General features: G+C 42.6%; 1 protein-coding gene across 1 annotated transcript in view; it reads right to left on the bottom strand.

Annotated features, from left to right (window-relative positions):
- KCNK1 (potassium two pore domain channel subfamily K member 1) overlaps positions 1 to 2,928 on the bottom strand; it is a 42,767-nt gene extending 39,839 nt beyond the window's left edge. The window contains exon 1 of the mRNA XM_055308699.1: positions 2,523 to 2,928. Coding sequence (XP_055164674.1) covers positions 2,523 to 2,877 — 355 coding nt within the window. The 5' untranslated portion in view covers positions 2,878 to 2,928. The remainder of the gene's footprint in view (positions 1 to 2,522) is intronic.
- Positions 2,929 to 26,623: the final 23,695 nt, after the last annotated feature.

Genomic DNA, 26,623 nt, shown 5'->3' with positions numbered 1-26,623 from the left:
TCCTTGGCAGGGCAGAGATTGAAGACAACATCCCTGAATCACTGACCTAAGTCTCCTTCCAAAGAGACCATGAAGACTTTGCCTGGCTCCTCACAGAAATGGGAGCTTGTCCTTTCCGAGATGAGAAGATTCGCCCATGAGCACATTCACTGTATTACCATGATTTCTACCAAGAACAGCAACTCTGTAACGCCCACCGTTACCACTCTGGACAAGCCAGGGTAACAACTAGATCAGTGATTTGCCATCCGCAGTGCTAGAAGAATTCAACCAAACCACAGCATGTCTTACATCTCCCTGAAAGAGAAGCATGAACCACAATTCCACTTCAAGTTGTCTGATATTTTCCCAGAAACTATGTTTCTAGTATTGAAGCAGACTAGCTTCATTGACAAATTGTCTGACCCCCTGCCACAACACCAGTGCGTTGATACCACAGGGAACATCCCAATGTATTAGATCGTGGGTCCACACAAAACCAGTAGGAGAGCATCTTTGATCTAGAGAATTCTGAAGCTTACTGGAACTCTAACTGAACTGATAAAATCAATTTTATCAATGACAAGAATTCATTGATTTGCTAACTGTACAAACCAAGCGGCACATTTTTTTATCTAGTTTATCCTTAAGTGCCCCTTGTACCGATTTCCTAAATGAACTCTTGTTTTACATGAATACAGACTTTCTTAGGAACTAAATGTAATCTGAATACCAATAATAAGACATCTAATCCCACTTCTTTCTTTTTTAACCGGAACTGCAGTTTTCCTAACTTGAAAAAAGGGAGGAGAGAGAACCTGGGAAGTAACTCTTTAGTCATGATATAAACTCGTATTTTTGAGATTTAATTGGCCGCATATCACAAGATTCGGCAGAGCAGTGTCAGTCATGGAAAATCCCACCCAGCAAAAGCAAACACATTCTTTTCCTCACAATATTCTTATCCTGTTGCCTTTAAAATACCACTACGAAAACACTAAAGTGATAATTACTCTTCACAAGGTTTCCTCAACATTGTGACCCAATTGTGGAGCTTCTGTAGCTGGGCGAAAACACTCAGTTCCGCAGAGGATGAATGATTCTCAATTTAGGACAAATGTACTTCAAAGGAAAAGCATGGTGACTTCTAAATGATCCCTGGATCCCAGCTCCCTAAAGACAATGGAAGTAGCACTTGTCAAAATAAAACTAAAGACGGATGTCGGCAGAATTGAAAAGATAGCAAGTCCTGTTTGTTTAGCGCTAAGTTTGACATAGTTTCTAAAATACCATAACGCAAGCTCATATTCTGTTTACTCCAATTTGGTAACGCACCCCAGACTTCTAAATCATTGTTTTCACAGGATCTATACTGAAAGTGGACTATTACTCAGTACCACTTATAACCAAAACAATCCACTGGGTTTAGCCCAAAGGGAGTGCAAACAACCCTGGGAGGTGCAGAGGGGGTGGAGTGAAGAAAGAACTGTTGTCACACAAAGTTGATTCACCTGCTAGGGAGGTGGGGGTGGGGCGGGTACAGTCTTCCTGGCAGGGATCACACCCGGCCCCAATTCCAGGACTACCCTGGTAACTAGTAAGTGTGTGACCTTGTTCAAGCCAAGATGGATTGTTGAAAGATTTGATCTTCTGGATAAAAAGGGGACTTCGCTGAACGTTCTTTGAGATACTTTCCAGGGTTCAAGTATCAACTTATAAATATCTCCAACCAAGTGTGAGTGCCCCACTTAGCCGCTGGGGAAATTCAGCCTTCATTCATCTAATCCGGCAAAGCAAGGGCGCCCTGGGGCACTCGCCCGCCTGCGCTTTCACCCGAGGACGCTCCTCCTCTTCGTGAGCTTCCTGCGGGCTAAGCAGTGCGGTCAAGTGTCCCTGCGAAGTTTAAGGGTGGCCTCGCACACCTGAAGTCGAAAAAACTGCTGAATCAGGGTGCCCCCATTTTGCCAGATCAGAGGCAATCGGAGGCTCCCTTCCCTCAGCCTTCCTCCTGTTCTGAAAAGAAACCAGATCCGCCGGTCTGCTCGGGCAGAGGTCACCTGCGAAGAGCAGTGATGTCACTCGGCTGCCCCCACCACCGCCCCCAAAAGGGCAAAGAGCCGAGAAATCTATGCATCACCCAAAGGGAGGGCACCCTCGGGAAGGTGACCCTTCGGCGCAGCCTCGGCCCTGCGGGCGGGGACGGGGTCAGGGAGGAAGGTGGGCGCGCTTGAAGCAACCGAGTTTCCCGCACCCCCAGCCCCGCGGCGGGGCGGCCGGGATGCTCCAGATGCCGACCGGACAGTCGGCGCGGGGTGCCGCGAAACGGGGACGCAGCCCGTGGAGCCCGAGCGGCCACCCAGGCCGAAGCCTTTAGGGACCACTTCCCGGGAGTTACCGGCGGCAACACCCAAGGCGCGCTCCGTGGCCACCCCGCCGGCTTCCGGCTCCGCGGGCGGTGCGCGCCGCGGGGGGGGGGGAGAGGGCTTGGGGGGGCCGAGGGGGGCCGAGGGGGGGCGGGGGGGCCCTCGGCGGCGGGCCTCTACCTGTGGTGGACAGCACGGTGCTGGCGAAGAAGAGCGCGGAGGTGAAGTCCCAGTTCCAGTTGCCCGAGGCGTTGCTGAGCACCGACACGCCGTAGTTGCTGGCCTCCAGCACGCGGCCCAAGAACTGCTCGAGCTGCTGCTCCGACAGGCACTCGTGCTCCTCCAGGAAGCGCCGCTTCAGCTTGCGCAGCTCCTGGCGCAGCAGGTCCTCGTAGGGCAGCTCCACCGACGAGAAGACCACGGCGCCGAAGACCAGGTAGAGCAGGTAGCCGAGCACCAGGAAGCCGAAGCACCAGGCCGAGCGGTGCCGCTCCACCAGGCGCACGCACGAGCTGCCGGCCAGGGACTGCAGCATCTTCCCCCGCCGCCGCCGCCGCCACAGCCGAGGCCCACGCTGCAGACCGGCCCGAGCGCGGCCCGCCGCCCCGCCGACCCTCAGCCCCGCCCCGCCGGCCCTCGGCCCCGCCCCGGCCCCGCCCACGGCCCGGCCCGGCCCCGCCCCGGCGGCCCTTGGCCCCGCCCCTGCCCCGCCCCGCCGGCCCTCGGCCCCGCCCCGGCCCCGCCCCCGCCCCACGCGCGCCCTGGACGCTCCCCCGCGGCGCCGTCTGCCTGCGATTGGCTCGCCCGCGGGAGGTTTTCCTTCCTTCTTTTCCTGTTTCCCCGCAATAGAAACGGCCCCGGTGATGTGGCGCTGACGTGGTCGCCGGCTCAGGTAACCCGGGAGTCGGCCGAGACCGCGTGGCAAACTTGGCCGGAGCGCCGGGGCTGGGCGCGGGGCCCGCGGGGTGGGCGCGGCGCGCGGGTGCCCGGACCCCCGCCCGCCCCCGCAGACACGCGCTGCCCTCCCGGGAGCTGCAGCCCAGCCCGGCGGGCCGCGGGCGGGGTGTGACGGCCCGTGTGGCGGTGCGCCGCCTGTCCCAGCCTCCGGTGCCCGCTACACCTGCTGCCCACCTAGGTCCCACCTATTTCTTCTTAATCGCCACAGCCTGTATGGCAAAATAGCGAGCGCTAGGATGCTTTCCTTCGTCTGCCTTGTTGGCCCAAGGCTCGAGCCATCTGGTGCCAATGACGATGGTGAAAATATCAAAACCTCGGGGTTGGAAGGTGCCTTGGGTCATAGAAGCCTCCTCCCACTCAAGAATCTGAGAGCAAAGGAGAGTTTGAGAAAAGTCACATTTCTGAACTCTCGCTTTTTAAAATGAAGAGGGAAGCAAAGTTAACAGGAGAAGCTGAGCTTTCCCGAGTGTTCTTTTTAAGGTGACAGCGTCAGTGTCACCACTTGACTGTGGGTGAGAGTAAAAACCAGTGCACCCTTTTGGAAAGGCAATTTGGCAATACATTCCCAGAACCTTGAGGTGTTTCTGTACCCTGACTCCACGATGTGTCCTAAGAAAAAATCATCAGGCAAAGATTTATAGACAAGGCTATTCATAAATAGTACATGTATATTATATACAGGCGACACATATGTGTGCATGTTTTATGAGATAAGAGTCAGGAGCAATCAAAATGCTCCAAGTAGGGGAATGGTTAGATAAATTATGTTATCTCTACAGCGTGGATATCATGTAGCTATTAAAGATGTATTTGAAGACTATTGAAGCATACTTGATCTTACTCATTGAAGATACACAGTCTTATGTCTAGAATCTCAAATACATAAACTGGCTCCCAACAGTTGTCTTTGAGTGATAGTGGAGTACATAGGTGACTTTTATTTCTAGTACATTTTTATAGTTTTAAAATTTCCTGCAGAAATGTTTTTTTTCCTATGCAGTAGATTAGGCAGATACAGTTCTATTTTACAGTACAAAATACAAATATTTTACATATTTGAGATTCTCCCAGGTGAGCCTGACCTGACTCATGAGATATAATAACACAGTTGCTATTTTCAACCATCAGGTTTTCAGATAGCTGTTTGTACACTGACAGATATCCAGAGCAGCATGCATCTAGATTATGCTGAACTTTACAAATCACCCTTACAAGGTTTCTTCAGATGAATTTGTCATTGTCTCCCGAATTTCACTTCTCTGACTTAGACCTCTGCCCTAGGTCCATATCACAACTAGGCCAGGGATCCTAAATACTTTTAAATCATATGTTACCATCAGACTATGGTAGAAATTGGAAATATGATAGGAGTGGTCTGGTAGGGACCAGACGTAGGTGTTGCCCAGCAAGATGAGATCTGTTGAGTGGAGCCTGGAGGTGGGTGGGCTAAAGAGCACAAGTATTTCTGTGGTTTTGGCTCTCATAGTTGACCTGAATCTTGAGAATAGAGGTTGGCTGCCTCCCTTCCTCTTCTCAGCCCACTGCTCTGGACATGTCGTTCACCTGTCTTCAGGGTAGTTAGCAATCTCAGCAATGTCAGGTCTAGGACTTCCGTGGGCTGGCTACTTCCCTCTTGTGACCATGCAAACTGGAACTGACATCTCTGCCACCCTATACCTGCCTCAGCATGACAGAGATCATCCCATGTATTTCTCAGGGAAAAAAAAGGAATATGGAAGAAAACTCAGAGGAAAGGGTGGAGATTCACAAGAGGGGAGCAAGGGTGGGATGGGAGGGGATGCAGTGGGTACGAGAGGCAGTGGGGCTGTTTTCTGCATTGGTGTTCACATTAATTGACATAATTTGGAGACAAGTGACCAAGCTTTGTGAAAAACAAATCTTGCACTGGCACAGAGCCTTGCAAGTTAATCAGAGAGATAATGATGTAAATGATCACTATTGTACTGTATGATAATAAGACATCAATGACGCGCAGTTTATGTGACTAGGCTTAATTCTCTCAACAGGTTGAGATGATGAGAACAATTTTTGAGATTGTAGCTCTATAGGTAAGTCCTTCACTTTCTAAAAGTGAAATTCACAAACACAGTGTTAGGGAAACCCAGCCAATCAGCAGCAAGGACAAAATATTAGCGTTTGTAATTCCTTTTCTGGCTTTATAACCCCAAAGAGTTGAAAGCAGGAACTCTAAGAGGCATTTGTGCACCCATGTTCACAGCATTATTGACAATAGTCAAGGGGAGGAAGCACCCAAGTGTCCACCAATAGCTGAATGGATAAGCAAAATGTAGTATAAACTTACAATGATGGAAGTTTGCATCTTACAAAAATCTTACACCTTACAAAAATACAATGGAGTATTTTTCAGCCTTAAAAAATAATGCAGTTCTGACGCATGCTATACTATGAACTTGAGGATATTGTCTTAAGCAAAATATGCCAATCACAAAGGGTAAAACCTGTATGATTCCACTTACATAAGATATTTAGAGTAGTCAAACTCAAGTTTGAATGAATTGTGGTTGCCAGGGGCTGAGAAGAAAAGGAAGTGGGGAGTTAGTGTCTAATAGGGATGGACAGAGTTTCAATTTTGCAAGATAAAAAATACTGGAGATGGATGGTGGTGGTTGTACAAAATAATATGAATGTGCTTTTGGTGCAACTGAACTGCACACTTAAAAATAGCCATGATAGTAAATTTTGTGTTATGTATATATTTTATCATAATTTTTAAAAATGTTAGCATTTGGGTTGGCAGTAGGAATGCAGTCCTTAAGAGTGAGCTGAAGCTATCCCACCAGCCAACAAGCTGTATCCCTAATGTGGGTCTTAGAAGTTGACATCTTTAACTTCTGGAGAGTGTTGGACAGTCTGTGGGGGTGAGGGTGCTCAGTACAAGGAATCTCAGTGACATGGTCCATACCCCCATGAGATATTCCTGGCTGATGATGGGTCTGGAAACTCAGCTTAGAGAAATGGCAGGAGTATTTCAGGCATTTGCCCTGAAGAAAGAAAATTTAGGATGATGTGATGGCTACCTGCAGAGAAAAAATAGGCAAATTTATTTTGTGTGTCTTCCAAGGGCAAAGCTAGGACTAACGGGTGAAAGATACAAGGTATAGGACTTAGAAATTCCTGTAAGAGAGAACGTTCTAATTATGACTTGACTGCCAACGGAATGAGCTGCCTCTAGAAACAATGAGCTCCAGCCATGAGGTTCAAGCAGAAGGCAAACAATCGCAAATTAGAAAGATACAATGGAGGGCATTTAGACTATTAAGGTTCTTAACAAATCTGAGATCTTGCAGTTGTAGCATCTACAAGGTCAGGTGTATGGGGAGGACAGGTGTGGAACAAGTAAAACACAAAGTTACCCTGAGGTGCCTCCGAAAATTGTGGATTCCTAGCCAGGAATCCCAACCTGCTCCAGCCTTGAGCCGCTAACTCCTGGTGGTGCCCAGCCCCCTGGCTTCTCTGTTGTCTTTGACAAAGGGTGTTGCCACGTCCGCTTACTGTGGTGGGAGGTGTCCACCATGTGAGAAACGCAGATCAGGTTCAGCCTGTGGGTGGGTCTGGTGGTGGAGTATCAAGCAGCAGATGACTCCCCTTCAGGTCCTCCTGCCTACGCACGCCTGTGACACACTGTCCACCCTGGCCTGAACAATGTTCCTAATTTCCCTGCTCTCAGCTCTGTCTCTTAAGCAGGCCTCCGATCACACGTTACCTGTGAGTGCTAAAACATAATCGATCCCTGCTCACTTCTTATTTATGGGTGCCAGAAATAAGGAAGGAAAGGGGAGAAGGATGGAAGCAAGAGATTGAATAGAAGGGGGAGATGCTGAAACTTAAAAAAAAAATTTTTTTTAGTTAAAAGAAGAGCCACTGTAGAGAGTATTTTGATGACGTCCACTGCTCTACCCTGCCATGCATGTTGGAAAGGACCCCCAGCAGCACATTTACCTCCCCCACTGTCCCCTGCCTCTGAGCTCCTAATGATCTCACAATTAACTCAGCACTTAATCGCTCTCCAAAACCAGGTCATGTGTCTCAGCAATCTGAAATGGGATCCCCCAGTCTTGGTTATTCCATGATTTCAGATGGTTATGGTGTGGGAGGTTATGGCCCTAATACTGGAAAAGAGAGAGAAAGAAGTGTTGGGCAATTTTTTTTTCCCCTCCTGGAGTGGTCCAGTCTGGATGTTGGCTCTCATCAGTGCTCCCCCTAGGTGACAGCCCCTGGCCAGCAAGCTCTTTGATGGCTTGGCACAATGCACTTCATAAGCTATTGTGTTTGCACGTGGGGCACCAAGTGTCTTCCAAGAAGCTTTCCAGCAGAGTGGCTTTATCCTTGAGGACAGTGGTTTACCTTTTCAAGAACCTACCTACTCAGACAGAAAAAGACTGAGATTCCCCCACCAACCCCCCCCCCCAAACTTTAGGTCCAGGACTCCAAATGAAGTCTGTAAACTTCTGAGTTTGCTTTATTAGTACCTCTTGAATTTGCTTTATTAGTACCTCCTCTCCATCCTAGTATAGTTTAATTCCTCCCATATCACATGCCACTTCCATTTAAACCTTCCTGTATTGCAAGACCTCATCCAGATCTACCATTTAGGCCACCTTTTTAAACTACCAAACTAGGGGTGCCTGGTAGTGTAGTTCCTTAAGTGTCTGACTCATGGTGGCAGCTCAGGTCATGAGGTGGAGCAGAGCATCATTGGCTCAGTGCAGAGTTGGCTTGGGATTTTCTTTCCCTCTCTGTCTGCTCCTCCCCCCTGCTCATTCTCTCTCTCTCTCCCTCTCTCCCTCTCTCCCTCTCTCTTTCTCTCTCTCAAATAAATAAATCTTTAAAAAAAAACTAAATGCACAAAACCCTATCTCTCTTCCCTCTGAATTCATCTACATACATTATCTGTTTGCGTGTCCAGGTCCCTAACACACCCCTTCCAGTGTCCTTATTTTTATGAGTTCAGTTGACCCTTGAACAACATGGGTTTGAACTTCCTAGGTCAACTTATGTATGTTTTTTTTCTATACAATGCAGTACTGTAAATATATTTTCCTTATGATTTTCTTAGTATTTTCTGTAGCTTTATTATAAGAATACAGTGTATGACACATAGGACATATAAAATGTATGTTAACTGACTATGTTATCAGTAAGACTTCTGGTCAGTAGTCAGCTATTGGTGGTTAAATTTTGGGAGAGTCAGAAGTTATTTGCAGATATGCAGCTGCATGGGAGATTGGTGCCCCCAACCCCAGCATTGTTCAAGTATCAACCATAGATGCTTTGTCTCCCTATGACAGTGTAGACTCTCAGGAAAAATCCCTGCATCCCTTAGTTCTTTGTATCCTTGATAGCACTTGGTACAATTTTTTCATATGATGAATGTACCATAAATACTTTTGATTGTTTGATTAATAAATAATCACAATGATTACATTTTTCCCAGGTGTGAAAAATTTGTTTAGTGAGAAATGTTTTTAGAACCATGGTCAACCACCCTGTGCTAAGTATTTGTCTAAGTATTTGTCATTGCTTTCAATGCGAGGAAGCTATTCTTAGCACAAGGAACTGCTTGAGGGGCCCCAGACAGGGAAGTGATTTATTTAGGGGGTAATTTTGTTCTATTGGATTCTAGGGTTTTCCATATACATTGAATTGAACTTCAATTCAATTCATTGAATAAAAAACATGTCCCACTAGTTCCTCTTTGAATATTTGCCCTGCACATCCCCTTTGAAATACGACACAACACAACACACTTACAGATCCTAGGAGCAGGACTATGCCTATGACCCTACCCCTAACATGACTGATTGGACTACGCATATAGCTTGAACCAAAGCTGGTCAAACCAATGATTGTCTACCAACCATTTTCATTGCAATTATCTGAGAACCCGGTAGGGTTTCTCAGGCAGCAGTGGGTGCTGGGGCTGAAAGGGATCAGGTACAAGAGAAGAAAACTGCCTGTGTGAAAAATAAGAAAGGAGAAGACAGAAGAGCAAGACTTCAGTGAAAAGAGAGAGGCAGAGGGAGATTGTGTAAATTGAGCAGTAAGTAGAGAATGTGCAAGCAAAAGTAGCCAGATAAGACAGTGCCCCCAGAATGCTTGACGGTGTAAAGGGACGAGAAAGAACAGAGTTAGAGGAACATATAGAATGTTATCTATTATTTTAAGATGAGAGAAACTTTGACCAAAAGACATTGGAAACAATCAAGAAAGGATGTGGGGAGTAGAGCAGGAAGAAAACCAGGGGGGAGTGGTAATCTGTAAGCCAAGGAGGAGAGAGATTAACCAGGAAAATACTCTAGAGGTTGGAGGCTGCAAGGGGATACACAGGTGAAGGGTGAAATGTGACCATCAAGGAGCTGTGGGAAACCCCATCCAGTGTAGTTCTAGAGGGTCTGGCAGATACTAGCTGCTGTTAAGAAGAGTGAGGTGAGAAGTGAAGACCATAAGCCCAGAACATTAGCTCCAGCTAGACTGAGGGATGGAAAGGGAGTGATTAATGGGGATATGGGATGGGGCTGGGGACGGTTGTTGTGTGGACATGTTGTGTGCTTAAGACAACAGAGACTTGAGCATGATTGTGTACTGTCGGGAAGGAGCCAGTAGAAAAGTGGGGTATAAAGCATGAGAAGAAAGAAGAGACACTTGATAAAGAATGGTCCCAGAAATGTGAACCCGTGTAGCCACTCTGGAAAACTGTGTGGAGGTTCCTCAAAGAGTTAAAAATAGACCTGCCCTACAACCCAGCAATTGCACTGCTGGGGGTTTCCCCAAAGATACAGATGCAATGAAACGCCGAGACACCTGCACCCCGATGTTTATAGCAGCCATGTCCACAATAGCCAAACTGTGGAAGGAGCCTCGGTGTCCATCGAAAGATGAATGGATAAAGAAGATGTGGTCTATGTATACAATGGAATATTACTCAGCCATTAGAAACGACAAATACCCACCATTTGCTTTGACATGGATGGAGCTGGAGGGTATTATGCTGAGTGAAATAAGTCAATTGGAGAAGGACAAACATTATATGGTCTCATCCATTTGGGGAATATAAATAATAGTGAAAGGGAATAGAAGGGAAGGGAAAAGAAATGTGTGGGAAATATCAGAAAGGGAGACAGAACATGAAGACTCCTAACTCTGGGAAATGAACTAGGAGTGGTGGAAGGGTAGGAGGGTGGGGGGTGGGGGTGAATGGGTGACGGGCACTGAGGGGGGCACTTGATGGGATGAGCACTGGGTGTTATTCTGTATGTTGGCAAATTGAACACCAATAAAAAATAAATTTATTATTAAAAAAAAAAGAATGGTCCCAGAGGAAGTAGGTATGACTGTGATCCATAGCATAGAAGTTGACAAAGAAAGAGAGAAAAGCAAGTGTTGGATGGTTCATTCATTTATTTATTGCTTCATTTAACAAATGGAGATTGAAAAACAAGACTTTTGCTAGGCTCAGAGAATGTAAGAGTGAACAAAATGTTTGTTTCTTGTCTTAAAGAGATATTCAAATGAGAGAGTCAAACATTAAATATGAAGAGAGAGGAACTATATGGCAGGTATACATGCAGGGAATATAAGGCAGGTAACAGGAAAGTCTGTCTGAATATGGGAATCAGAAAGGCTTCCCTGAACCCTGCTATTTAGGCTGAACTGAAAGATGATTGGGATTAACTAAAAGAAAGAAGTGGGACTGAGGGAGAGTTTGGAACTAGGGGGAAAAGAGGCTATAAAGGTGGTGGGCCCAGATCACACAGGACCTTACAGGGCAGATTAGGAATATAGGTCTTTTTCATGGACTCCAAGGAAGGGTTTTCAGCATAATAATTTGCATTTCAAAATATCCACTTTGCAATGTAAAGAATGGGCCAGAGTATAGCAGGAGTGGATTCCATGGAACCACTGGATTGGAAAGGAATGTTCCTGAAAGTGAATGATGGCAATTTACCTCCATGGGTAAATGCAGTAAGGGCAGGGATCACTGCCTGTTCTGTAGCCTCAGCACCTAGAACAGAATCTGGCACATAGTGGAAGTTCATGGAAATGAAGATGAATGAATGAATGAATGTGAGCAGATGGGCATAAAGACTTGAGAAGTCTCCAGGATTTGGGGTTGGACTGAGTGGATACATGGGTGTAGGTGGAACAAGGGCATTAGGTTTCTGGCTTGTGGGCAGAAATGGTGGTGGCACCATTAACTGAAGTTGAGAGGAGGATAAGGTTTGCAAGAGAAGTTCATGATTTCAGTTTAGGACAAGTTGAGTCCAAGTTACTCTTCAGGTATGCAAGGGAACATGTCCCACTAGGCAGTTGTCTATACAAGTTTAGATCTCGGCAAATTCTGGGGGAGATGGAAGTCAGAATGGTGGATTATCCAAATTAACATTCATCTATGGAACATTCTAGAGAGTGACAGTTTTGGCTTTACAATGGAAGAGAGTGACTGAAGTTTAGTAGAGGTAGGAGATTATTGGCATAAAGAAGGTCAAAAACATACAGATATTGGTTGCTGGATGGGATACCCACACAGATGTCAAATATTTCCCAGGAAGATGGCAGGAATAGATGTAAGAGATAGCATAAGCCAAAAGCCACAGTCCTTAGAGACCTGTGGAGGGAGAGATAAAACAAGAGGAACAGGCTGAGAAATTGTCCCCAAGTGCTACAAAGATGCACAGGTAAAGAGAAGGGTGTTAGCCTAGGTTTTAGGAGACTCTGCTTCTACCTCCAACCAGCTATGCATCTTGAATAAGTCATTTATTGTCCCTTGGCTTCTTTTTCTTCATGGGCTTAACAAAGAAACAAACAAAGGACAAAGAGGACTGATAATAACTCATCACCTATCTATACCTACAATGAGAATCAAGGAAAATAATTAACCTATAAATATATGATTGGGCACTATGGAAAAGTAAGGCATGGTCGCAATGACTTTTCACAACTGAGCTGTGTGCTAAGAGCCCCACGTATTCAGAAGATGAAAGACACATTGTGAACTGTGTTGAGCTACCGAAAGTGTCTTCCTGAGAAAAGTCATTCTTGAACTAGGACTTCAAATACCACGTGTTAGATAAACACGTATATTTAAAAAAGAAAAAAAAATATTTGAGACAAGAATTAGCAAGCCACAGATTGACCCTACAATAAGCATTTACTTGAAGACAAATATAAGCAAATAAACAGAGTAGAAATAAAAGGTATATGTATCTGCCACTGCTTTTTTTTTTTTTTTGGAATGATCAAACGTGTGGTTTTGTTCTCCATAGAATACAAAATTTTTGTCTGCTCTTTTCAATATAAAGTGCTATCAGCATCTATTTTATTTGGGAAGAGAGGACATAAATGGAATCATCGGATGTCAAAGTAATAGGAAGAGAGTTTCTAGCACATGTGTGTGTGTTGCAGGCTCAGCAGATAGATCATATCAAGAGCTAACATCAGAGCTATGCAGTGCCCAGACCAGCCCCTTGGCCAAAGCTCACCTCCTGGTCGGCCTCATTGGTCTTTGGTGAAACCATAGCCCATAGCTGACTCTCTCTTGAGACTCAAATCCACTAAGACACCCCAAATAAAAGGGCTTTGTGTTTCTTCCATGCGGTGACTGGGCTGTTTTCACAGAATGTGAAATTAGTAGGACTGCTGTGGTACATTCTTGTCCTTATAAGAATTTGGAGTTTTGCTCTAGTATGTTGTATGCTTGCCCTGTCCTTGCTTTTCAAGCAAACCTGCTGTCTTGGAGGCCACCCCCTTACTGACTTGTGACCACCTACAGTGCTGCATCGGGACTCTAAGGACAGCCCCTGAGAGTTTTGGTTCCCCAGGCTATTCAAGCAAACACTAATCTAGGTACTGCTGCAAAGGGACTTTGCAGATGGAATTAAGGTTACTAATCAGGTGACATTAAAACAAGGAAATTAACCTGGAATATCCAGCAGGGCCCAGTGGAATCACTGGAGCCCTGAAAATCAGAAGAGGAAGGTCAGAGACTTTGTTAGAGAGAGGTTGATGAGGCAAAGGAGAGGTGAGGGGGATTTGAAGCATGGGAGAGATTCACCAGTTAGGAACTGTGGATGCTTCTAGAAGCTGAGAGCAACTCCCACCTGACAGCCAGTCAGGAAATGGGTATGTCAGTCAACCAGAAACTGGGTTCTGCCCACATTCTTCCCAAGAGCCTCCAGCAAGGGATACAGTCCTGCTGACACCTCGATGGGGCCCCGTGAGACCAGGCAGAGAAGGCTGACCCAGGTCCCAAGCAGCTCCACAATGTACTTAAGTTGTATGACCCGGCAGGCCTGGTGGCTCGGCAGTTTAGTGCCGCCTTCAGCCCGGGACGTGATCCTGGAGACCAGGGATCCAGTCCCGCGTTGGGCTCCCTGCATGGAGCCTGCTTCTCCCTCTGCCTGTGTCTGTGCCTCTCTCTCTCCTTATGTCTCTCATGAATTAAGAAGAAGAAAAAGAAGAAGAAGAAGAAGAAGAAGAAGAAGAAGAAGAAGAAGAAGAAGAAGAAGAAGAAGAAGAAGTAGTGTGTGACCCTGTGAGTCTGTTCCCTCAGATGAAAACAGACAGCGTTAATGTGAGCTCCTGGGGTTGGGAATCTTATGTGTGAAGGGGATGGTATTGGGCTGCAAGGCTTCCCTAAGGTAACTTGAAAGTATTTCGTAAACCAAGAAGTGGTTTGAGGTGCTGGTTATTACTAAGGACAAGTTTGCTACCTCACTCCTCTGTCATTATTTCACTGTTGAGGAGCCGAGAAGTCCTTTGTATCTTATCTTCCCTGCCTCTGCAAACCTTTTTAACAGAGACTTTTCAGGGCATGTAGATCTGAATGGTACCCAGATGTATTCAGCTCGCCGCAGACATAAATCCCCAGGAAATAAGAAGTGTAATTTCTTTTAGACTTACCCAGAACTCATATACTTTAATATATGGTACATTCTATCAAGTCGGAAGGGAATCTAGGGCCTCCTGGCTGAGACCCCATCCCTGCTTCACTGCCCAGCAAGAAAATAGCAGGATTAAAATAAACAAATTGTAATAATAATGATACTTATTATGTATATAGAGATAGGCATTGGACTAAATGATTTCTTTTTTTTAAGATTTATTTATTTATTTGAGAGTGCAAGAGAGAAAGAGAGATCATGGGGAATAGGGGCAGAGAGAAAGGAGGGGAAAGCCTCAGGGCCGACTCCTCGCTGAGTGTGAAGCCCAACGCAGGCTCTATCTCACCACCCTGAGATCACGACCTGAGCAGAAACCAAGACTTGAAGGCTTATGTGGAATCTAAATGATTTTTATTTTATTTCGTTTGAGCTCCAAGTCCATAAGGAGGAGGAGTCATCCCCCTAAGGTTGATGAAACTGAGGTTTAGGGAAATTAAGAAACTTGCCTGAGGTCAAACAACTCCTACCTGAAACAACTGTGAATAAGACAAGTTTGTTGAACACAGTGGCTTTCCCTTTTCTGTCATTTTATCCCATCCTTGTATCTATAATTGCAGAAATCTGTAAAAATGCCTCTACTTGCAAAATGTAACAGATTCAAGTCTTTACCAGAAATGTTATGATATAAAATATTTATATTTCTGTAAGTTGGTGAGTTTGTAGGTTTTTATTTCTTGTTGCTTCTAATTCATATGTATAACACAACATAATTTTATATATATGTATGCAGCCTATTATATATACACAATATGTCATGCATACATATACACAAGGTGTACATTCACAAAACCTCATTTTAAAATTATGTGTACAGCCTGTGTGGCTGTACACATGGATTTTTTTCTTATTGTTTCTTTCATTCACATATACTATTTAATTCTTTTTCAATATTTTTTCTTTCTTTTCTCTTTCCTACCTGATCTTTCTCTTTTATTCTTTTTCTTTTTTAACCAACACAGTTCCTGAACCACAACCCCGAGACCAAGGCCCAAGCTGAGATCCAGAGTCAGATGCTCAACTGACTGAGCCACCCAGGTGCCCCTCTCTTTTATTCTTTATTATTCTATTATCCCTTTTTTTAAAAAAAATATTTTATTTATTTATTCACGAGAGAAAGAGAGTCAGAGACACAGGCAGAGGGAGAAGCAGGCTCCACGCTTGGAGCCCTATGTGGGACTCGATCCCAGGACTCCAGGATCAGGCCCTGGGCTGAAGGTGGTGCTAAACCGCTGAGCCACCCAGGCTGCCCTATTATCCCTTTTTTTAAACTGAAGTATAGTTGACACACCATGCTTTAAAAAAAATTATTTATTCGTGAGAGACAGAGAGAAGCAGAGGAAGAAGCAGGCTCCCCACAGGGAGCTCAATGAGGGACTTGATCCCAGGACCCTGGGATCATGACCTGAGCCAAAGGTGGATGCTCAGCCACTGAACCACCCAGACATCCCTACACACCATGTTACATTAGTTTCAGGTGTGCAACATAGTGATGCAACAACTCTATATTATACGTGTGTGTGTATATATATATATATATCTCAACATACAATGCTATTACAATATCGTTCACTATATTCCTTGTCGTATCTTTCATCCTGGTGACTTATTCACTCCTTACTGGAAGCCTGTGTCTCCTTCACCCATTTTATCCATCGTCTCTCCTCTCTCTCCGCCCTCCTCCCTCTCTCTCTCTGCCCTCCCCTCAGCTTGTTCCCTGTATTTATGGATTTGTTTATTCATTTGTTTTGTTTTTGAAATTCCACACATAAGTAAAATGTTATGGTATTTGTCTTTTTCTGTCAGCATAATATGTTCTAGGGCCATCCATGATATCACAAATGGCAAGATCTTATCCTTTTTATGGCTAACTAATATTCCATTGTGTATATACACCACCTCTTCTTTATCCATTCATCAGTGGACACTTGGACTTCTTCCATCATAAATAATGACGCTATAAGCATAAGGGTGCATGCATCCCTTAGTGTTCCTATCTGACTCTTGATTCTGGCTCAGGTCATGATCTCAGCATCATAAGATTGAGCCCCACATCGTGCTCTACACTCAGCGTGGAGTCTGCTTGAGATTCTCTTCCTTTCCCTTCCCCTCCCCCTCCACTGCTTTCCCCACTTATGATCTCTCTCTCTCTCTCTCTCTCTCCTCTCTCTAAAATAAATAAAATCTTGCAGCTAGTGTTCTTCTGTTATTTGGGCAAATACCTAGTAGTGTAGTTGCTGGATCATAAGGTAATACTATTTTTAATATTTTGAGGAACCTTCATATTATTTTCCAGAGTGGCAGCAACAGTTTTCATTCCCACCAATAATTCATGAGTGTTCCTTTTCTGCACATCCTCACCACACTTGTTGTTTCTTGAGTTGTTGATTTTATACATTCTGACAGGTATGATGGGATATCTCATTGTGGTTGTGATTTGCATTTCCCGGATGATCAGTTATGTTGAGCATCTTTTCACATGTCTGTTGGCCATCTGGATGTCTTCTTTGGAGACACACCAGTTCATGGATTCTACCCAATTTTAAATTGGATTATTTGGTTTTGAGTGTTGAGTTTTATAAGTTCTTTATATATTTTGGATGCCAGCCTTTTATCAGATATGTCATTTGCAATTATCTTCTCCCATTCTTTAGGTTGCCTTTTAGTTTTGTTGTTTGTTTCCTTTGCTGTGCAGAAGCTTCTTATTTTGCTATAGTCCCAGTAGTTTATTTTTGCTTTTGTTTCTCTTGCCTCAGGAGACATCTAGAAAGAAGCTGCTAAGGCTGATGTCAAAAAAGTTACCCATGTTCTCTTCTACAGTTTGTATGGTTTCAGGTCTCACATTAGGTCTTCCATTTTGAATTTATTTTTGTGCATGGTGCAAGAAAGTGGTCCAATTTCATTCTTCTGCATATTGCAGTCCAGTTTTTCAGCACCATTTGTTGAAGAAACTGTCTTTTTCCCATTGGATATTCGTTCCTGCTTTGTCGAAGGTTAATTGACCATATAATTGTGGGTTTACTTCTGGATTTTCTATTCTGTTCTGTTGATCTGCGTGTCTATTTTTGTGCCAGTAACCATACAGTTTTGATTACTACAGCTCTGTAATGTAACTTGCAGTCCAGAATTGTGGTACCAACAGCTTTGTTTTTCTTTTTCAAGGTTGCTGTGGCTATTAGCAGTTCCATACAAATTTTAGGATTATTTGTTCTCTTTCTGTGAACAATGCTGTTGGTATTTTGATAGGGATTGCATTCAATGTGTAGATTGCTTTGGGTAGTATAGACATTTTCACAGTATTTATTCTTCCAATCCATGAGCATGGAGTGTCCTTCCATTTCTTTGTGTCATCTTCAATTTCTTTCAATAGTGTATTATTTTTTTAAAGATTTTTATTTATTTATTAATGAGAGAGAGAGAGAGAGAGAGAGAGAGAGAGAGGCATAGGCAGAAGGAGAAGCAGGCTCCATGCAGGGAGCCCGATGTGGGACTCAATCCTGGGTCTCCAGGATCACGCCCTGGGCCGAAGGCGGCTCTAAACCGCTGAGCCACCCAGGCTGCCTTCATCAGTGTTTTATATTATAGGTTTTCAGAATATACCTCTTTTACCTCTTTGGTTAGTGATATCTTGTTATTTTAGGTGCAATTATAAATGGAATTATTTTCTTAATTTCCCTTTCTGCTTCTTCATTATTGGTGTATACAAATACAGTGGATTTCTGTACATTGATTTTGTATCCTGCAGCATTACTGAATTATTTTATCAATTCTAACAGGTTTGGGGGGAAGTTTTTTGGGTTTTCTACCTATAACATGTCATCTGCAAATAGTGAATGTTTTAATTCTTCCTTATGGATTTGGATTCCTTTTTCTTGTTGTTGTTGTTGTCTGATTGCTATGGCTAGGATTTCCAGTACTGTGTTGAATAAAAGTGGTGAGAGTGGACATCCTTGTCTTGTTCCTGATGTTACAGGAAAAGCTCTTAGTTTTTCTCCATTAAGCATGATGTTAGCTATAGGTTTTTCATAGATGACCTTTATTATATTGAGTTATGTTCCCTCTACAGCTATTTCATTGAGGGCTTTTATCATGAATGAATTTTGTCCTTTGTCAAATGCTTTTTATGCACCTATTGAAATGATCATATGGTTCTTATTCTTTCTCTTCTTGAGGTGATGCTGTCACACTGATTGATATGTGAATACTGAGCCACATTTGCAACCCATGAATGAATCCCATTTGATCATGGTGAATGATATTTTTAATGTGTTGTTGAATTTGGTTTGCTAGTATCTTGTTAAGAATTTTTGTATCTATGTTCAGCAGGAATATTGACCTATAGTTCTCTTTTTTAGTGGTGTCTTTATCTGGTTTTGGTATCAGGGTAAGGCTGGCCTTATAGAATTAATTTGCAAGTTTTCCTTCCTTTTCTATATTTTGGGATAGTTTGAGAAGATTAGGCATTAATGCTTCTTTAAATGTTTGGTAGAATTCACCTTTGAAGCCATGTGATTCTCAATTTTTGTTTGTTGGGAATATTTTGATTTCTGACTCAAATTCTTTGCTGGTTACCAGTCTGTTCAAATTTTCTATTTCTTCCTGCTTCCGTTTTGGTAGTTTAAATGTTTCTAGGAATTTATCCATTTCTTCTAGGTCATCCAACTTGTTGGCATGTATTTTTTCATAATATTCTTTTATGACTGTTTGTATTTCTGTAGTGTTATTATTTCTCTCATTTGTGATTTTGTTTATTGAGTCCTTTCTCTTTTTTTTCTTGATAAGTCTGGCTAGAGGTTAATCAATCACATTGATCTTTTTAAAGAAACAGCTCCTGGTTTCATTGATCTGTACTATTTTTTTTTAGTTTATATATCATTTATTCCTGCTCTAATCTTTATTGTTTCCTTCCTTCTGTGGTTTTAGGTTTAATTTGTTCTTTTTTCTAGCTCCTTTAGGTATAAAGTTAAGTCATTAATTTGAGATTTTTCTTGCTTCTTGAGGTCAGCCTGTATGTGACAAACTTCCCTGTCAGAACTGCTTTTGCAGCATCCCAGAGGCTTTGGAACACTGTGTTTTCATTTTCATTTGTTTCTACATAATTTTTTATTTCTTTTTTGATTTCTTGGTTGACCCATTTATTGTTTAGTTAGTAGCAAGTTTTTAAAACACCGATGTTTGTGCTCTTTCCAGATTTTTTCTTATGACAGACTTCTAGTTGTATAGCGTTGTGGTCAGAAAAGATGCATGTTATGACTTCAATCTTCTTGAATTTGTGGAGGTTTGTTTTCTGTGCTAATATGTAATTTATTCTGGAGGATGTTCCATGTGCACTTGAAAAGAATGTGCATTCTGCTGTTTTAGGATGGAATATTCTGATTATCTTTGTTAAATCCATCTGATTCAGTGTGTCATTGAAAGCCATTGTTTCCTTGTTGGTTTTCTGTTTAGGTGATCTGTTTATTGATGTAAATAGGGTGTTATGGTCCCCTATGATTATCGTATTATTATTATTGATTAGTTCCTTTATGTTTGTTATTAACTATGTTTTTTTTTAAGATTTTATTTATTTACCCATGAGAGACACACACACACAGAGAGAGAGACAGAGACAGAGACAGAGACACAGGCAGAGGGAGAAGCAGGCTCCATGCAGGGAGCCCGACGTGGACCTCAATCCCAGGTCTCCAGGATCACGCCCTGGACTGAGGCGGTGCTAAACTGCTGAACCACCTGGGCTGCCCATGTTATTAACTGTTTAATGTATTTGGGTGTACCTGTGCTGGGTGCATAAAAATAATTATTAGACCTCCCTGTTGGATTGTCTCCTTTATTATTACATACTTCTTTGTCTTTTATTATAATCTTTATAATAAAGATTATTATATGTCTTTATTTGAGAGAAAGAGAAGGAGAAAGAGGCAGAATGAGAGAGAGAGAATTTTTAAGCAAACTCTGTGCTAAGTGTGGAGGCTAATGTGGGGCTCAATCCATGACTCTGAGATCATGACCTGTGCTGGAATCAAGAGCTGGATGTTTAACCAACTGTGCCATCCAGGCACCCTACAGTCTTTGTTTTAAAGTCTATTTTGTCCAATATAAGTATTGCTATCCAGCTTTCTTTTGACATCCAGGTTCATGATAGATGTTTCTCTATCCTTTTACTTTCAATCTTTAGTTATTTGTTTTTAAAGATTTTATTTATTCATTTGAGAGAGAGAAAGTAAGGGGGGAGAGAGAGAGAGAGAGAGGAGAATGAGTGGGGGGAGGGGCAGGAGGAGAGGGAGAAGTAGACTTCCTGCTGAACAGGGAGTCTATGCAGGGCTGGATTCCAAGACCCCAAGATCATGACCTGAGCTGAAGGCAGATGCTTAACTGACTAAGCCACTTCAGCACCCCTCCTTTACTGATTTTTTTACAGAAAAATTCATTTTTACTACTTTTGTGTTTCCTACCTCTATACAGTGACTTTTGGTCTCTCCTTTCCACTCAAAGACTCACTTTCAATATTTCTTGCAGGACTGGTTTAGTGGTCATGAACTCTTTTAGTTTTTGTTTGTCTGGGAAACTATCTCTCTTTCTATTCTGAACGATAGCCTTGCAGGATAGAGTATCCTTGGCTGGAGATTTTTCCCATTTAGTACTTTGAATATATCCTGCTACTCCCTTCTGGCTTATAAAGTTTTATTGAAAAGTCTCCTGCTAGCCTTATGTTTTTTTCTTATAAGTTAATGACATCTTTTATCTCGCTGACTTTAAAAGTTTTTCTTTATCACAATATTTTGCAAACTTAATTACAATGTGTCTTGGTGTTGGTCTGCTTTTGTTGTTGATTCTTTTGGGGGTTTTTCTGTGCCTCTTGGACCTGGTCTTCATTTCCTTCCCTAGATTACAGAAGTTTTCAGTTATTATTTCTTGAAATAAATTTTCTGCCCCTCTTTCTTCTTCTTCTGGGATCCCTATAATATGAATATTATTATGTTTGATGGAGTCACTGAGTTCCCTAAATATATTTTTGTTTTGCATAATTTTTTTCCCTCTGTCTTTTGTTCAGCTTCATTACCTTCCATTACTCTTTCTTCTAGGTCACTAATTCATTCCTCTGCTTCTTCCTTCATTCCATCAAGTGTGTTTGTTGTTCATTCTATCAAGTGTGTTTCTCATTTCATTTATTGAGCCCTTTATCTCTGCTGTTATTCCTTATTTCTGTGTTAAGGGTCTCATTCATATCTCTCACCTTTTTTCTCAAGTCCAGTGAATATCTTTATGATCACTGCTTTTAGATTCTCTATCAGGCTTATTTCTTCTATCTGTTTCATGTAGACCTCTGGCTATGGCCTTGGCTTATTCTTTCATTTGGGATAAATTTCTCTGTCTCATCATGTTTTCTGCCTCTCTGTCTGTTTCTCTGCGTTAAGAAAGCCACCTGTGTCTTCTCTTTAAAGTAGTGATTTTATGAAGAAGCAGTCCTGAAGTGCCCTGCAGTGCCATGTCCCCTGCTCCCAGAACCTGGCACTTCAGGAGAGTATCCTGTGTGTGTTTCTCATACCCTGCTGTTATGTCTGAGTCACTTTTCCTTTCAGTGCAGCCATCTGCACAGACTTTTTACCTGCTGTGGGCTGTGCTTGTTCTCTGGCATTAGTGTGAGCCAGGCAAGACAGCTTTGAGAGAGGAGAGTATGCCTGCTGGGGAACTTGGGAGCAAGGTGGCAATTTTAGCCAAATTTGCATCGGCCTCCCTCCACCTCTATATTGAGTTTAGCATTTGTTCTTCCAGTCCTTGGATCACTCTCGGGTTTATTGACTTGGATGTGGATGTTATCCAGTTGAAATGTAGGATGGGCTGAGCTCAGGGTTTTCCTATTTCACCATCTTCCCAAGCTCCTCTCACAGAGTCTATAATTTAGCTAATGCTATTATACCAATGTTTACTTGTCTATTTTTAATAGTGTGGCTATACAAGCTAGTAACATTAGGGTAAGTAGAGTGAGGAACATATAGGGACTCTGTACTATTTTGCACTTTTTATGTAAGCCTAAAATTATTTCAAAATGCAAAGTGAAAAGAGAAAAAGACTAGCAATATCAAGTGTTGTCAAAGATGTAGAATAACTAGGAGTCTCATAGCATTTTTGGTGGGAGTAGGAAATGCTGCAATTAGTTTGGGAAACATTTTAGTACTTTCTCATAAAGTAAATCATGCAAATTATCCTGTGACCCAGCAGTTCTATTCCAGAAAGATGAACACAGTCATTGACCATAGTTGAAAACACTGTATTGTATAATTGAAATTGGCTAACAGAGGAGACCTTGGTATTCCCAACAACAACAACAACAACAACAACAAAACAGAAACAACAAAACTAAATCTGTCAGATGGGGGATGTTTTCATTAACTTTTACAATGTATTACATTTATCAAATCATCACTCTGTGCACTTTAAATCTTACAATTTTATTTGTCAATTATACCTCAACAAAACTAACTAAATAAATAAACGAGGAAGAGCTCTTAAAAACAAAGAAGGAAAAAGTCACCAAAAGGCTTGTTTTCAAACATTTGTAGTAGCTTTATTTATAATACAATTTGTCTAAATTATATGAATTTATACAATGGAGTTGTCCCCAGTTATCAGGAATGAACTCCTGATAAAATGACAATATGCATGAATCTAAAGACAATATGTTGTGTGAAGAAGTCAGGCATGAAATAATATGTACTATATGGTTTTGTAAATATGAAAGCAATCTAGGGTGGAAAGCGATCAGATTGGTGGTTGCCTGCAGTGGGGGAGATATTGACTGCAAAGGGGCAAGAGGAGCTTTCTGGGGAGAGGAAAATATTTCTAATGTTGCCTGGAATGGTGATTAGATAGGTGTATATGCTTGCAAAAGTTATCACCTGTGTGCTTAAATATATGGATGTTATTATATATAAATTATACCATGGTAATGGTTTTTAAAAGCGAAAGGAAAAAGATGTATTAAATATATACTCTGTTTCAGAAATAAGGCAATATTCTGGGTCCTTAAAAATGTTGTCCTCAACAAACACATAGATTGTAGGGTGATCAGAGATCACAACACACTGGTGTGAGGAACGAGAGTTTGGACTTCTGTCAGGTGACCTAGATTCAAATATCATTTCTACCCCTTACTGCTAATGCAAACTTTGTAGAGTTATAGAACCTATCTAAGCCTTGGTTTCTTATTTTAATGTAAAAATTAGATTAATAAATGTACCAACCACTCAGGGCTGGGAAGATAAACAAGACATTGCATGTAAAATGCTTTCACCCACAGCGTGGGACACAGAATAAGTGCTCTATAAATCTTTCCACTTATTGTAAAATTCCACAGGGGCAGGCACTGCATCTGTTTTGCTCATGTGGAGGCTGTAGAATCTTTTATGGCGCCTGTCATGGAGTAGATGTGAAATAAATATTTGTGAGATGAATAAATGGAGGAACCAGGAGGGAGCCAAGGGTAGGGGAGAAATGGGGCTCAGGGTGTGGGAGGATTTCTCAGGGGGTCTGTTGGCTTACTTTGTCTTCCCCTTTGGGGCATCTTTCTTCCCCTGGCCCAGGTCTTCTTAGAGATAATTTCTTTATCTTCAGAAACATCATGTACATTTCTACTCCTTCTCTTTTGGTGCAGATCCATCTCTCTGCCTGAAATGATTGTTGTCTCTGTAATCTCCCAGTTTAAGGCCTATCCCCTCCAAAAAGGCTTCCTGAAGGGTCTGAAATTTCTGACCTGAACTCCTCTAGCACCATGGGAAATCATTCATTCGGTATTGTGATTGTTGCTTTGTAAGGTACCATTTCACCTCTTGGTCCCTTCCCCTTAGCTGAAGATCTCTGACAAGACACTTTCATGAGAAGGATAAGAAGGAATTTCAGGCAACAAAACACGTGCTGTCTTCTACAGAAAGCAGGTGAGAAGTGGAATGAGTTTATGTGACTTCTATTTTATCTGGGGAGTAGGAGGTGAGATAATCTGCTAAGTGTGATTAAAAGAATGATGTGCATGGGATCTGAGGAAAGAAAAATAGGAGAGCAAATGGGTAGAAGGAGCAGAGAAGCGCATTGAGACATACTAAGAATACCATTGAGGCTGGAGACTGTAGGCTTGTAATGGCTGTAATCTGTTCAGTTTGGATTTTCTGGAGCAGTCTTCAGGTTTTTGGCATAAAATAGACTAGAGTTTTTCTAGGGGTCTGGAAGGGTGAGGGAACAAGAGGACAGGGTTTCCTTACAAGGAGATGAGTTACAATGATGGGTGGTGGTATCTACACAGTAGCATAGAGAAGGAAAGGAGTTAGAAGCTAAGAACTCAGAAGGAAAACAAAGTATTAAGCAACTAGTGGTCTCCATGAGGTAGGAGACCAGGAATGGTTAGAATATGGCAGTGAAGGAATAAAAACAGAGCAAGTTGTAGCCACAATAGAGATTTATTTCAGAAGTGTGGAGTGAGTTCTGGGTGATGACAATTTCTAGGATTTAGCCATTGCCAAAGTGGAGGGAAGAAAGTCACTGGATGAGCTATGAGTTGAGGATTATGTAGTTTAACATTGAAGACATGCAAGACAGTGCCAGGACCAGGGTAGAGAAAGAAACTACATGCCAAGAGCAGAAATCTCCAGGGTTTTAGGAATGCATGGAAAGTCAGTGGCTGGGACACCTGGGTGGCTCAGCAGTTGAGTGTTTGCCTTCAGCTCGGGGCGTGATCCCTGGGTCTGGAGATCGAGTCCTGCATCAGCCTCCCTGCACAGAGCCTGCTTCTCCCTCTGCCTATGTCTCTGGCTCTCTCTCTCTCTCTGTCTCTCTCTCTCTCCTGAATAAATAAATAAAATGTTTTTTTAAAAAAAGTGGGTGGAAAAAAAAAAGTTGGTGGCTAACAAAGATGGTGGTCAAAGGAAGAAGTACTCCTTTTAGTGCTGACTCCCAATTGAGGATCCTTTTACTGAGGAGAGAGATGGATTGGAAATTGATTTAGGAACTTGAGAAGCATGCTGATCGCTTCTCCAGCCCCGAAATGTGGTAAAATGAATGTCATCCACCAAGGGCTGCCGGGTATATACCAGGACGACCAGACTTTAAGAAGGCAGAAGGTATTCTGTGATTGGAATAAAGAAGTAGGTGACATGGCTTTGGTAAAGGTCACAAATGGTAAATGAGAAATCTTGCACAGAAAAGAGCTGGGGAAATAACAGGTAGAGGAGAAGTGCAGAACAAAGTGCAGATGAGAGCACAAAAGAGGATGGACTATACAAAAGAGCCTACATTTTGCAAGGTGGCCAAAAAAGATGGAGAAATGCAGTGGAGCAGAATTAACTGGTCTCAAGGTTTCAAAGCACACTATAGTCCAGAGCAGGTGCAGGTGCAGCTGAAGCTCAAAACTGTATCACCCTGGCTTGCAGTCAACCTGGCCACTGGGCAATGCCTTCTGCTTCTGCTCACCTCCCCACTGCTCCCTGGATGCAAGAGCGTGGTTCACCTTCAACCTAAGAAATATTGTCACGGTAAATCAAACACCAGCCTTCCCCCACCTTTGTTACTGATCCCTGAATGTAGGTTGCGTGCTAGATGTTTTCATTCTAGAATGGCTATTAACCTATTTCAGAGCACTGTTTTTTTCTTTTAAATACTTTTACTTTTTTTCCAAATTGCTTCCCCCCCCAACTTTTACTGGTGTTTTAAATTTTGTAGATCATTTCCACAGAAATCATTCATTGGAGTAACTTCCTTACAGTAACTATGGAAGCAGGCAAGCCATTACTATCCACTTTCTCCAGATGAGTAAATTAAGAATTTGTAAACTCCTTTTTAAAGGGCATCTTAGTTCAATGCTTCTTCAGTGTTTTTGAGGGGTCTGTCCTTTGAATGCAAAGTCACAGAGCATACTTATAAGGCTGCTCTGAAACATGCCTACAAAATAATTATGATGTACTTGGTGATATATTTAAAAATGAAACCTAAGAGCTTGGTAATAATAGCTTCCTGTCACTATTACTTTGTCATCTTTCAAGGACTTTTAAATCGCTGAGAAATATATTTATTCTTCGCTGAAAACCACATAAATGCAGATGCAAGTGACAGATAATCACTAATGAGAATGATTCATAGAGGTGGCTGCATTTGAAACAAGGAGCATGTTTGGTGTTTAAGACAACAGTAGAGTAGGCACTCAAAAATAAGTTGATAGACCTAAGTCTGTGGCCTTAAGATTTTCATAGTTTTAAAAGACTGCCTTTTCAATCCAGATTTTTAAATGGCAGAAACCTCCCTGAATGTGCACTTGTGTGTTTGGAGATTAGGGAATGGGAGGTGTTTGTAGTGGTTTTCAAT

Source organism: Nyctereutes procyonoides, unplaced genomic scaffold (assembly GCF_905146905.1).
Source record: "Nyctereutes procyonoides isolate TBG_1078 unplaced genomic scaffold, NYPRO_anot_genome, whole genome shotgun sequence".
In the NCBI taxonomy this organism is placed as follows: domain Eukaryota; kingdom Metazoa; phylum Chordata; class Mammalia; order Carnivora; family Canidae; genus Nyctereutes; species Nyctereutes procyonoides.
This window is presented reverse-complemented; position numbering and strand designations above follow the sequence as displayed.